This window comes from Bison bison, unplaced genomic scaffold, assembly GCF_000754665.1.
Source record: "Bison bison bison isolate TAMUID 2011002044 unplaced genomic scaffold, Bison_UMD1.0 scf7180017864471, whole genome shotgun sequence".
NCBI lineage: Eukaryota > Metazoa > Chordata > Mammalia > Artiodactyla > Bovidae > Bison > Bison bison.
The window spans coordinates 30773741-30786005 of NW_011495032.1; the positions used below are offsets into that span (position 1 = coordinate 30773741).

The window sequence follows — 12265 nt, forward strand, 5'->3', positions numbered from 1 at the left end:
GCAGATGGTGATTGCAGCCATGAAATTAAAAGATGTTTACTCCTTGGAAGGAAAGTTATGACCAACCTAGATAGCATATTGAAAAGCAGAGACATTACTTTGCCAACAAAGGTCCGTCTAGTCAAGGCTATGGTTTTCCCAGTAGTCATGTATGGATGTGAGAGTTGGACTGTGAAGAAGGCTGAGTGCTGAAGAATTGATGCTTTTGAACTGTGGTGTTGGAGAAGACTCTTGAGAGTCCCTTGGACTGCAAGGAGATCCAACCAGTCCATTCTAAAGGAGATCAGTCTTGTGTGTTCTTTGGATGGAAAGTACTTTGGCCACCTCATGCGAAGAGTTGACTCATTGGAAAAGACTCTGATGCTGGGAGGGATTGGGGGCAGAAGGAGAAGGGGATGATAGAGGATGAGATGGCTGGATGGCATCATGGACTCGATGGACATGAGTTTGAGTGAACTCCAGGAGTTGGTGATGGACAGGGAGGCCTGGCGTGCTGCGATTCATGGGGTGGCAAAGAGTCAGACATGACTGAGTGACTGAACTGAACTGAAGTCCATAGGATGGACTTTGCTCTTTTAGAGGTTAATAGCCAAAAGATTTTAATGAAAGCAATAAAACTAAAGAATGAGCACATGGGAGGAAGGGTTCATATTTTTCAAAAATTAAAAGCTGTCAGCAGGCTTGTTAATCTGTTTAATACATTTAATGATATCAAATGAAAATTGTTTTTAAAATGAGCTCTTTTTAAGTAATATGTTTTTTACTCATTAGAATAGTTAAAAAACATGGTCTACATCTTTTGCTTTATATTTGACAATATTGTTTGAAATGTGTTAGAAAGTAATCCCTCTTGTTGAAAGGGATTTATGGATTAATAGTTTAACTCAGTGGAAATTTTAATAGTATTAACTGACTTTTATTAGCAGGCATGTTTAAAGCTCTGTAAAATCTCCCATTAGTCCAAAATTTTGAAAACAGTAATCTTTTTTTTTTTTTAAAGAAATCTGAACAGTCTTATTTTGAATAATTCTGAATTTATGTAAAAATTAGGAAAATAATACAGGACGTTCTCATATATCCCTACACCCTGTTTTCCCTGTAATTAACATCTTACATTGGTAGAGTACATGTTATTAACATCTTACATTGGTAGAGTATGTTTATTATAATCAGTGAGCCATTATGGACAAAATATTACTAACTGAAGTATGTGTTTTATTCATATTTCTCCAGTTTCTACTAATGTCCTTTTTGTGTTCCAGGATCCTGCAGGGATACATTACATTTACAATAGTCTTTTTATTAAGCAAATGTTTATTGAGCACCTGCTGTCCACTGGGCACTATGTTAATAGTCAAGGAAAGTGAAGTGAAGTCGCTCAGTCGTGTCCGACTCTGTGTGACCCCATGGACTGTAGCCCACCAGGCTCTTCCATCCATGGGATTTTCCCGGCAAGGGAACTGGAGTGGGTTGCCATTTCCTTCTCCAGGGGATTTTCCCGACTCAGGGATCGAACTCCGGTCTCCCTCATTGCAGGCAGACGCTTTACCCTCTGAGCCACCAGGGAATCTATCCCATAAATGAAATAGAATAACAAAAGATCCCAGCCTTCATGTGGAGCTTGCATTCTATTTCCTTAACATGCTCAACTTTTTAGTGAAAAGTAAAACACATCGAAGGTCACATGTACCAAGGATGTAATTATTGGCCTGTAATTTTGCCACCTGTTTTGAATTTTTTTTTAACCCTAAGTTTTACTTAGGTATGTGATACAAGTATACATTCTTTCCTGAAAAATCTCATCTATTTCCTTTTCTTTGCTGAGCTCTTGAGTCTTAGTTTTTCCAATAATTCCAAGCTTTCCTTTGCTACAGAGAGAGGAGAAGGGGGCCAGGGAGAGCAACAGTCTCTGAGTGGAAGTTGGACCAGCCCTCAGCTCCCTTCAAGGACACAATCTGTGAGATCACCTACACCTTATAAAAAGCGGCTTAATGAGGAGTTCCAGCGTCGATCTTCAGTGTTAGGTATGATACTGTTCGCATTTCATTCCTCTCTGAGTATTAGACTTTTCCCAGTCGTTGTGTTTCCCAGGTTGTTAATTGACTTAACTTTTTTGCTATTTGGAATGGTCAGGTACTCTTGAGAATTAATGAAACTTACCTGGATAGTGAAATAATTTGTTGATACCTAAACAGAAGTTCTTAAAACATTTCATTAAACTTTAATTTGGGCTTTCCAAGTGATGCTAGTGGTAAAGAACCTACCTACCAATGTAGGAGACATAAGAAATATGGGGTAGATCTCTGGGTTGGGAAGATCCCCTGGAGGAGGACATGGCAACCCACTCCAGTATTCTTGCCTGGAGAATCTCAGCAACAGAGGGATCTCCAGGGAATCCTGGTGGGCTACAGTCCATAGGGTTGCAAAGAGTTGGACATGACTGAAGTGACCTAGCAAACAAGAGTTCTTAAACATTTCAGTAAACTTTAATTTGGACAAGGCAGAGATCTCTTGACTGGTGGTTTTTTGTTTTTGTTTTTGATTAATTACTTGCTTGGGTTTCAGCAGAGGACAGTTTGCAACACCCCCAGGAGAACTCAGGTTGGTTTGAACTTTGTGATTGCTACATCTGTTCTTGGGGTGGCCAGTGTAATGTGATGTGCATGCCGCTGGTTGCAGAAGTCTCTCAGTTCCATCAGTGGGCTGCCACTTGCTCTTGGCTTTCTGTCCTTGTCGGGGTGCAAACTGTCAGTGTGGCTGGATAAACTGAGCTCCTCTCACCTGTTTGTTCTCCATCCTGTTCTGCTATACTGTCATCGCCTTCATTTTCATGCTCTTCTGTTGAGTACAGACTGGGATCAGTGCCTGCATCAAGAGACTAGCTAAAGTGAGTTGTTGTATGTTTTATTTCTGTTAGATTATTCAACTCAATGAAGTGGTTTGCCTGACTCAAGGTGGTAGGGGAAGGGCAATGAGAGGTGGCATAAGAGGGGAAAAGGGGTACAGCATTGGAAATCAGGTGTCTGTGAACATCAGCTCTTGTCTTGTCTGGCCAGTCTTCCCTCCAAGGTCTTCGAGTGACAAGTAGGCAGGCACAGGTAATGGTGGTCGGCAGAAGCATATTTTATTAACGGCTAGTTGGGACTTGTCTCAGAACCTGCTACCAATAGGTCAGAGGAGGCGACGAAGCCGAGCAGAAAGAGAGCTTTTCCCAGAGGACTGGAGCAGAGCTGGCTGCATCACCTCTGCAGGTTTCCCAGGGCAGAGGGCCCTAGCCTGGGTTATGTCAGCTGTTTGGTAGGAAGAATCAGAAGGAAGGAAGAGGGAGAGGGAGAAGTAAGTTCCTTACTTCAGATGGATGGAAGGAAGAGACCATCCCAATCTGACTTTGAACCTTAAACTCCTTAGTTCTTGAACCCGGTCCGGAGTGTCACTCCTGTTTTTGTTAAGGGAACTCTTTTGACTGTATCCTATATTGAATTAAGCATAGGATTTCTTTGTTTATAAAATTGAGGAGTTAGACTAGAATCTAGTCTTGTAGGGGTTACAAACTGACAGCTTACCAAACCTTGTCTTGTTATTTTGATAAGCTTGAATTTAAATATTGCTAGGTGGAACTTGTAATGTCTAGTTTGCTGCATTCCTTACAGTCTTTTCTCAGTCCACTTGATTCTTTGATTCTTCCTTAGCTGCTCAAGGCATTTGAGTTTGATGAGCCTGGGACTGTTTGACCAGTCTAGTTCCTTTTCCTATTAAAAGCCTGTGATTCCACAATTTACCAGCTCTGTGACCCTGGGAAGTCATTTGATTTTCTATTAAGAATATTCATTTTACAAGAGAAGCAGCTGAGATGATTGCTTGAGGGCAGAGTGCTGAACCGGATTTTCTCTCCTTTTTTCATCCTCATCCACGTTGAAGCCATCATCTGTTGTTTCTAGGAATAGTCTTGCTCCTGCTTTTTCAATGGATGATGTTATTTGTATTCTCTTATACTCCTAAGTGGCTATACGCAAGGGGCTTTGCAGTTAATTATTTCCCGTGCATGGGACCACAGCTTTCCTGTTCTAACAGCTTCATCTGTCTCTCCTTTTGCAGTTCATAAATCATGGAGAGTTGGTTTATCACAAAGACTCAAGAGCAGTTTTGTCATTCTAATATACATTTTTATTGTAGTAGTAATGTATCTGCTGAGATTAAGGTATTGTTTATAGAAAGATACAGTTTTCAGTTTTGTAACGTAAGTGCCGTTTAAATAAGTATTTCCATAATTAATATCGATGGAAGTTCTTCATCAGTTTAGATTTAAATATTAACTTCTCATTTCTTTGTAGTCTTTTCTTTGCCACTCATCCAAAACAAAGAACATCTAAAGCAAATGTAGCAAATAGTGAGTTTGAGAAGGATTTAGAGAGGGCCTTGCCATAGGTTATGAGGTTAATGAGATTAAGCTAATAGAGGTGTTCATCCATTTTGTCAGGCCAACTCTCCTTCATCCTTAGGTTTAAAAACTGCTGGAGCCAGGGATAGGTAGAAACCTTAGTTGTAATCTTGCTCTGAAATAAGGAAATAACATATGATAGCTTTGGTAGGCAGAGCCCATTCTGGCCACAAAACTGGAATGTAAGCCTATTTTTTTATTGACAGGACTGGCTTCAGTATTGCTGTTTCAAGAGCAAGTGATTCCTTCTTGCTTGGAGCTATAGGGGAGGGGAGGTGGCAGGGAAGGGTAGGGTTGGAGCTGTAGCAATTCTTTGGTAAAGAGAAGTCTTCTTGGACATTGGTGAAGGGAAGTCTGTGCATAAATTACCATCCTGGGTGTTCTGAAGTCTGTCAGACTCTGAGGTTGGCTATTAAGTTCTTTCCTAATGATCTGCAACACAAGCCTTTGGTTTTGTGATCTGTAAGGCCTAGCCGAACTGTTCAGCCCTGTTGCTGACCTGATGACTGTGGAGACTAGGCTAGGATAACTCACTGGCATTGCTTTTCCTTCTGCTAAATTTCTAGCAGAGATTTATTCTGACCTGGGACTGAAGGGCCCAAGAAATCACTAATGAGTTTTATGCCATGTTAAGTGATGCTCCCATCCAGGCCTCAAAATCATCAGTGGTCTCAAACGGTGCTGTCTCAGTCCTCATTTGCTTGTGAAGCAGTGTTTTACACTTTGAACAGCCTCTTACCTTTATAAAGACTAGTTTTAACTCTCAGTCTGTGTCACTGGCTGGCAAACATAACTATATGGTAAAAGTAAGAAGCACTTTGCATTGATACTATTAAAGTAGTTTTTTGTTTTGTAATCCTAACTCAGACACCAGAAGGAAGGCAGAACCTACTTTTGGAGGTCATGACCCTCGCACAGCTGTTCAACTCCGAAGCCTCAGCACAGTATTAAAACGCCTCAAGGAAATCATGGAGGGGAAGAGCCAGGTATTATCTAGATTCTTTAGAAGATTACTTATTAAGCACTTATATGGGGATCATGCGGTGCTCACTGAAAATGGTACAATGCCACTTGAAAGAAAGTTCAGTTAATGTTTACTCCAACTGTGGACAGCAGATTTTACTCATAAGTTCCTTATTTTAGTTTATCAAATTTTTTTCTTTTTATGGGTTATGCTTTTTGTGCTCTATTTAAAAAGTGTTTTTCCAACCCAGGGGCAGTAAAAAATGAACCATGGGAGACTATCTTCCATGGTTTCTTCGAGAAGCTTTTTTATTGATGTGAAGGTATATGGATCAAGATTCATGTTTTTCCCCATTGATGTCCAGTTGGACCCAGTACCATTTTCTTTTTTTAAAGACCATCCTTCACTGATTGTGTTACACACCTTGTCATAAGTCTACATATATGTGTGAGGGTGTGCCAGGGCTCTTCTCTTTGTTCCACAGCTCCATTTTTCCTTACACTAATACTTTGTCTAAAATTACTGTAGGTTTAGAATAAATCTTAATGACAGACATTATAAGTCCTTCAGCTCATTCTTTAAGATTGCCTTGGTTGGTTCTCTTGAACTTTTGCATTCCCATGTGAATTTTACAAATAGCTTGTTAATTTCTGCAAAAGAAATTTTCTAAGATTTTGACTAGCGTTGTATTTGCCTTTGCAGTTTGATAAAAAGTATTTTCAAGAAGCCTTCACACATTTTTATTGTTGCAGGATAGTGACCTGAAGCAATACTGGATGCCAGATAGCCAGTGTAAAGAGTGCTATGACTGTAATGAGAAATTTACCACTTTTAGGCGCAGACACCACTGCCGACTCTGTGGGCAGATTTTCTGCAGTCGTTGCTGCAATCAAGAAATCCCTGGAAAATTTATGGGTTATACAGGTAAATGAGCTTTATCGACATTTTTGCAGTTTTTAAAGGTCACAGCAATAAAATAGTTGCAATAGGGGACCCATGTTAAGTCATTGTTTATTTTGGACTTTATGTGTGAGACATGGGGAGAACAAACATGAGGGAGACACGACTTTGCTTTAAAGGACTTTGTAGTCAGGTAATAAAGTAGGTGGAGATGTTCATAAATAACGAGAGTAAAAGACAGTGTATCATAGATGGTAGTGGAAAATCCATGGCATCATTCATGTTTATTAAGCAGGATGGTTAGAGTGATGGTTAGAGTGGTTTATGTTACCGTGAGAGTTTTTATTTTACAAAATACAAATTTTGTATTTTATATATACGAAGTATATGCAGATATATATTCCTTAACACTGTGCTCTAGCAAATTACATTTACTACTATTCTTTCCTGAACTTTAGTAATACAGAAATTTAAAATTATTTATTGAAGCAGAAGGAAACTAAGCAATGGTGTGTGTAGTGATTAGGGAGTGGAAGATGTACAGAAGTTACCAAAAAGAGAACATTCTCAGTATCTCTCTCATGTTATTTTTATTATTCACTGAAAATTTCTATTTAAACCTAAACTGCTTCAGAGTTCAGACCCCAATTATCTTTCATCCATGAAAGATGATGAAAGATTATGGCTACAGCCTTTTAAAGTTTTTTTTACCTTTAATTTTTCCCTACCTCAGATTGTTTTTTCATACTCTAGTCAGTGTCCTGTTAAATGCTAGTTTGATCATGTCAGGGTATGTCCCCTGCCTAATACCCTTTCAGAGCTCCCATTACTCTTTGGGTAAAATCTTGTCTTTTTAAGGTGGTTGATACCTCAGTTGCCTAGGGCTCTCTTAACAAAATACCACAAACTGAGTGGCTTAGAATAAACAGAAATTAGTTGTCTGGAGGCCAGAACTACCATAACTGCCCTTACTCCACAGGTCAGGGAAGAAACGTAGGGGTTTTGCCATTTGCTGAGAATATCTATTCCAGTTACATATTTTAGAACTGAGCTATAACTACTAGTGGCTTTGGGGACCTGTTGAGCCCACTGTAAGATGGACCTGAGCTGAAACTCTATTGATCATGACTTCTGTAAGCCCCTGCTGACTTGAAATCATAGTAACGTTTTGGATTCTTGGTATTAGTGTTAGTTCAGAGCCAAAGTCCAGTAATCCCCTAAAAGTTTGACTATTACCTTTTTCTCAATGCATGGTCACTCTGGTAAAAGGCTATAGGTCCTCAGAGGAGACCTCGTAGGAAGATTAACAGTATATACTTTTTGGCAGTGTAGTGGATCCCTACCTCAAGGTGACCCAGCATCCATTCAAAGAACTCTGGGCCTGAGAATTTGTTGAGGGGTCATGACTCATTTTGATTCAAGATAGACTTTGGTTGTCTTGATCTAGAACGCTTTTTCTTATACAAATCCAGTAAGGATTTAGAAGACTGCCCATTTGCTTTAGGAACACCCTGGTCAGAGGTGTCACAGATCTCTATATGTGTTATACTATTCTGGTTACCGCTTTGACTCTGATGTCCGTTCATGCTAACCTTGTCTTCTGAGATTAAATGCCACCACTCTGCCCCTGCCAACCTGGGATCCAGTGGTCCCAGTGCATTTAGGTTTTCCAGTTCAGCACCAATAGTTCAATGATAATTCCCACAGAGAGAGGTGACTACAAAACTCTACAGGGGATGCTGGTGCTCCCCTCACAGATCTTTTTTTCTCATAGTCATGGTGAAAGGTATGTGCCCTGGGTCCTCCTGGGGCAAGTGAGCAGATCTTACCTGGTAAATCAGCTCATAGCAGACTCTCTAAGCCTTTGGATCCCTTCCTTTAGAGCATTCCACAGGCCTTCAAATTATTGGATGAGATGCATCCACATTATGGAGGGTAACTACTTAAAGTCACAGATTGTAAATGTGAATCACATCTTAAAAAAAAAAAACCTTCACAGCAACAGCTGGACTATTGTTGGACCGACTCATCAGTCTTGCCAAGGTGACACATAAAGTTGACCATTGCAGTTGGGATAATAGATTCTGAACACAAACATATGTTGTGACCCTGAATACCTAGAATACTTAGGCACCTAGAAACAGATCAGTGGATGTTATTATTGTTAATGGTAGTAGCAGTGTTGTCTTTGTGTCTGCCTTACAACTTTTGAATTGTATGTGTCTGTTGTCTCCAATGAACTGAGGGGCTGTGTCTTGTCAGCCTTTTCAACACCTCATGTAATTTTTTTTTTTTTTTTTACTGCTCTATAGGCCCTTGCTGGTGAGGATTCTCCATGAAATGAGAACTTTTCTGGTCAAGCTTGGCTCCCTTAATTTACCTGATCATTTTCATTGTAATAGCTGACTGATTAAGGGAGATTTTCTTTACAGTGTAAGAACCAAGCCTTTGTTGTGGCAACTTAAATACTTTTCTGCAGGAAGTAATTTTATCTCTTTTCTGAAATTCAACCTTGGTCAGCTAGTGGTGGTATGTCCTCCACTCTCATTTATCCTGGGCTAGAGTTCAGTTTTTTTTGGTGGGGGGAAGAGGTTTGGGGTTGGTGGTGGTTCATGATTGGAGACATTTTTCTTTAGATTTGTCTGTTGAATTGTGTTAGAAATGAGTAACCCAACAAGTGATACTTAATTTTGCTTAAAATACATGCATAATTTAATAAAATGGAGTACTATAAAATAGTTCTTAAAAAATAAGACCATACATTGTCCTTTGTAGTAATTATGGTAAAAACACAGTACAGTTGACTTCTAGAAGTCTTTTGTTCCATGTCACTTCAGTTTTCTAATGTTAGTGGTAAAAAGAAGGTAGAATTGTTATGTAACATGTTATTAGTAAAGTTTAATTATCTTACCTCCTTTTTTAGTATGCTAAAATGTTATAGAATCACACAAAAAATTGTTGCAGAAGAACAGGGTAGAAATGAAACTTATATTTGGGTAGGACTGCTTCCAGGAAAAAAAAAAAAAAACACTTAAAATTATTAAATAACCTTATTGTCTTCCCAAGAATATTTCATTTCCATCCTAACTTTTACCATGAGAATTTCCTTTATAGTTCCCCTGACCCATATTTCTTATTGTTTGTACGCCAGTTTTGTTTGTTTTTAAACAGTTTTTGAAACTGTGCCCCCTTGTGGAGGTCAATCTTTATGACTTCACCTAAAGAACTAAACATTTTCCTCCTTCCTTTTTACCGAGGTAAAAAGTGTTTCTTCTATTTGTGTTGGTTTATGTATTCAACTAAAATTTTTTTCCTTGAACCTCTGTCTTTCATAGATTCCCTTACTTCACTTCTAGAACCTTGAAGAATACTCTTGTAGCGGAGTTTTCTAGTCCATTGAATCATATTTTCTTAAGTTATTATAAATATTTGCAGTAATTTGGGTAGCTGGATGGAGTTATCATAATTTTGGTTTTTATTAAAAAATTTTTTTATTATTTTATATGGTAAATTCTTATTTACCCACATATTTGCTCTTCCTGTTGCTTTTCTTTCTTTTTTTTAATTGGAGTACAGTTTTAAAATGTTATGTTAGTTCCTGCTGTACAATGAAGTGAATCAGTTATATGTAGACATATATCCCCTCCCTCTTAAACCTCCCTCCCAACCTCTTCGGTTTTAAAATATATAACAGAGCTAACAAAGTTACTTCACTTTTAAAAAAAGGTCTTGTTTGGTAGTCTTTACTTGAAGATGGTTCCCCATTATTAGATTAACTATTAAGCCAAGGGTTTAATAGTTCTGGTAAGTAGATAGGTTAGTTATCATCTAATAAGTTTTCTTCTTTTTTTTTTTTTTTCTTCCTAGGGGACCTCCGAGCCTGTACATACTGTAGAAAAATAGCCTTAAGTTATGCTCATTCCACAGACAGTAATTCCATTGGTGAAGACTTGAATGCTCTTTCAGACTCTGCTTCCTCTGTGTCTGTACTTGATCCAAATGAACCCCGTACACCTGTGGGGAGTAGAAAAGCCAGCCGCAACATATTTTTAGAGGATGATTTTGCCTGGCAAAGGTACAGTCACTTATGTATCTGCAGTGCTATTCCACTAAGTTATGGGGACTAAGAATAAAATATTTGAGCTCAGGATTTCTACCCCAGAGTACTTCTGTTTTGTATATGTGATGTGAAGAGTTCTATAAGTCACTCATTCAGCCAGTTTTATTGTTTTATTGCCACCTGTTACACTTAATAACTAGGGCTTCCCTGTGGCTCAACGGCAAAGAATATATCTGCTTGCAATGCAGGAGATGCAGGAGATGTGGGCTTGATCCTTGGGTTGGGAAAATCCCCTTTATGAGCAAATGGCAACCCACTCCAGTATTCTTGCCTGGGAAATTCCATGGACAGAGGAGCCTGGTGGGCTACAGCCCAGGGGGTTGCAAAGATTCTGGGCTTCCAAGGTGGTGTGGTGATAAAAGAATCCACCTGTAATGCAGAAGATGCAAGAAACGAAAGTTTGACCCCTGGATCGGGAAGATTCTCGGGAGTAGGAAGTGGCAACCCACTCCAGTATTCTTGCCTGGAAAATTTCATGGACAGAGGAGCCTGGTGGGCTGTAGTCCATAGGGTCTCAAAGAGTCACACGTGACTGAGCATGCATGCATGTGCACACACATACACACTCACTTAATAAACTTCCTCTATTGATCTTTTGGTATTGTTATCCCGAAGACAAAATTTATCCTATTTCTACCTCAACTGAAAGAAGAAAATAATGACCCATAAGCTCATTATTGCAGAAAACAACCTGCTTTTAAATGTTATAGCACTCTATTGAAATTGGATTTGCCTGTAACTCTCAAATCATCTCAGTATATTCCTATTTTCTTTCTAGTTTAATTCATCCAGACTCCTCAAACACTGCTCTTTCAACAAGACTTGTATCTGTTCAAGAGGATGCTGGGAAATCTCCTGCTCGAAATAGGTGAACTGCCAAATGAAAACACTGTGTTCTGTGCCTGTTATGTCTATTTTTTCTTTTTTACAGTATTGAGAAGAACAAACATAAAATGGACAGGATTGATTTTTGTACATTTTCTTAGCTCTAAAAGCCGAATTAAACTTTTGTTTCCTTTTAGCTAGTCAGCTGTCACTTGCATTCTCACAGTGGCCCTTTTCTACTCTTTTCTGCTGTCTTCAACCCTACTTTCTTCTGACTTATTAGCAGATGACTTCACTTTCAGCTACAGAGCAAAAAGGGGAGATGACAGAAGGGGACGACACCAACTCTTAGCATCAGTTACCAACAATTACATTTGGAGCTCATTCTTTCCTCTTCACCTTGCTTCTCCATTTGTATTCTGCTTGTCACCCCTTATTCTTTTGTATTCAGTTTAGTTCAGTCGCTCAGTCGTGTCCGACTCTTTGCGACCCCATGAACTGCAGCATGCCGGGCCTCCCTGTCCATCACCAACTCCCAGAGTCCACCCAAACCCGTGTCCATCAAGTCGGTGATGCCATCCAACCATCTCATCCTCTGTCGTCCCCTTCTCCTCCTGCTCTCAATCTTTCCCAGCATCAAGGTCTTTTCCAGTGAGTCAGCTCTTCGCATCAGGTGGCCCAAGTATTGGAGTTTCAACTTCAACATCAGTCCTTCCAATGAACACCCAGGACTGATCTCCTTTAAGATGGACTGGTTGGATCTCCTTGCAGTCCAAGGGACTCTCAAGGGTCTTCTCCAACACCACAGTTCAGAAGCATCAGTTCTTTGGCGCTCAGCTTTCTTCATAGTCCAACTCTCACATCCATACATGACTACTGGAAAAACCATAGCCTTGACTAGACGGACCTATATTGACAAAGTAATGTCTCTGCTTTTTAATATGCTTTCAAGGTTGGTCATAACTTTTCTTCCAAGGAGTAAGCGTCTTTTAATTTCATGGCTGCAATAACCACCTTC

At 39.5% G+C, this 12265-nt stretch overlaps 1 protein-coding gene across 8 annotated transcripts in view; it reads left to right on the forward strand.

Moving 5' to 3' along the window:
- Positions 1-12265, forward strand: part of PIKFYVE (phosphoinositide kinase, FYVE finger containing) — an 81971-nt gene that overhangs the window by 5966 nt on the left and 63740 nt on the right. For 6 of the 8 annotated variants that reach the window (XM_010861083.1, XM_010861080.1, XM_010861086.1 and 3 more), the window contains exons 3-8: positions 1875-2024; positions 2566-2601; positions 5306-5424; positions 6155-6326; positions 10170-10377; positions 11201-11290. In XM_010861083.1, the coding sequence (XP_010859385.1) occupies positions 1875-2024; positions 2566-2601; positions 5306-5424; positions 6155-6326; positions 10170-10377; positions 11201-11290 (775 nt within the window). The remainder of the gene's footprint in view (positions 1-1874; positions 2025-2565; positions 2602-5305; positions 5425-6154; positions 6327-10169; positions 10378-11200; positions 11291-12265) is intronic. The other 2 variants (XM_010861084.1, XM_010861085.1) reach the window with 2 other exon arrangements.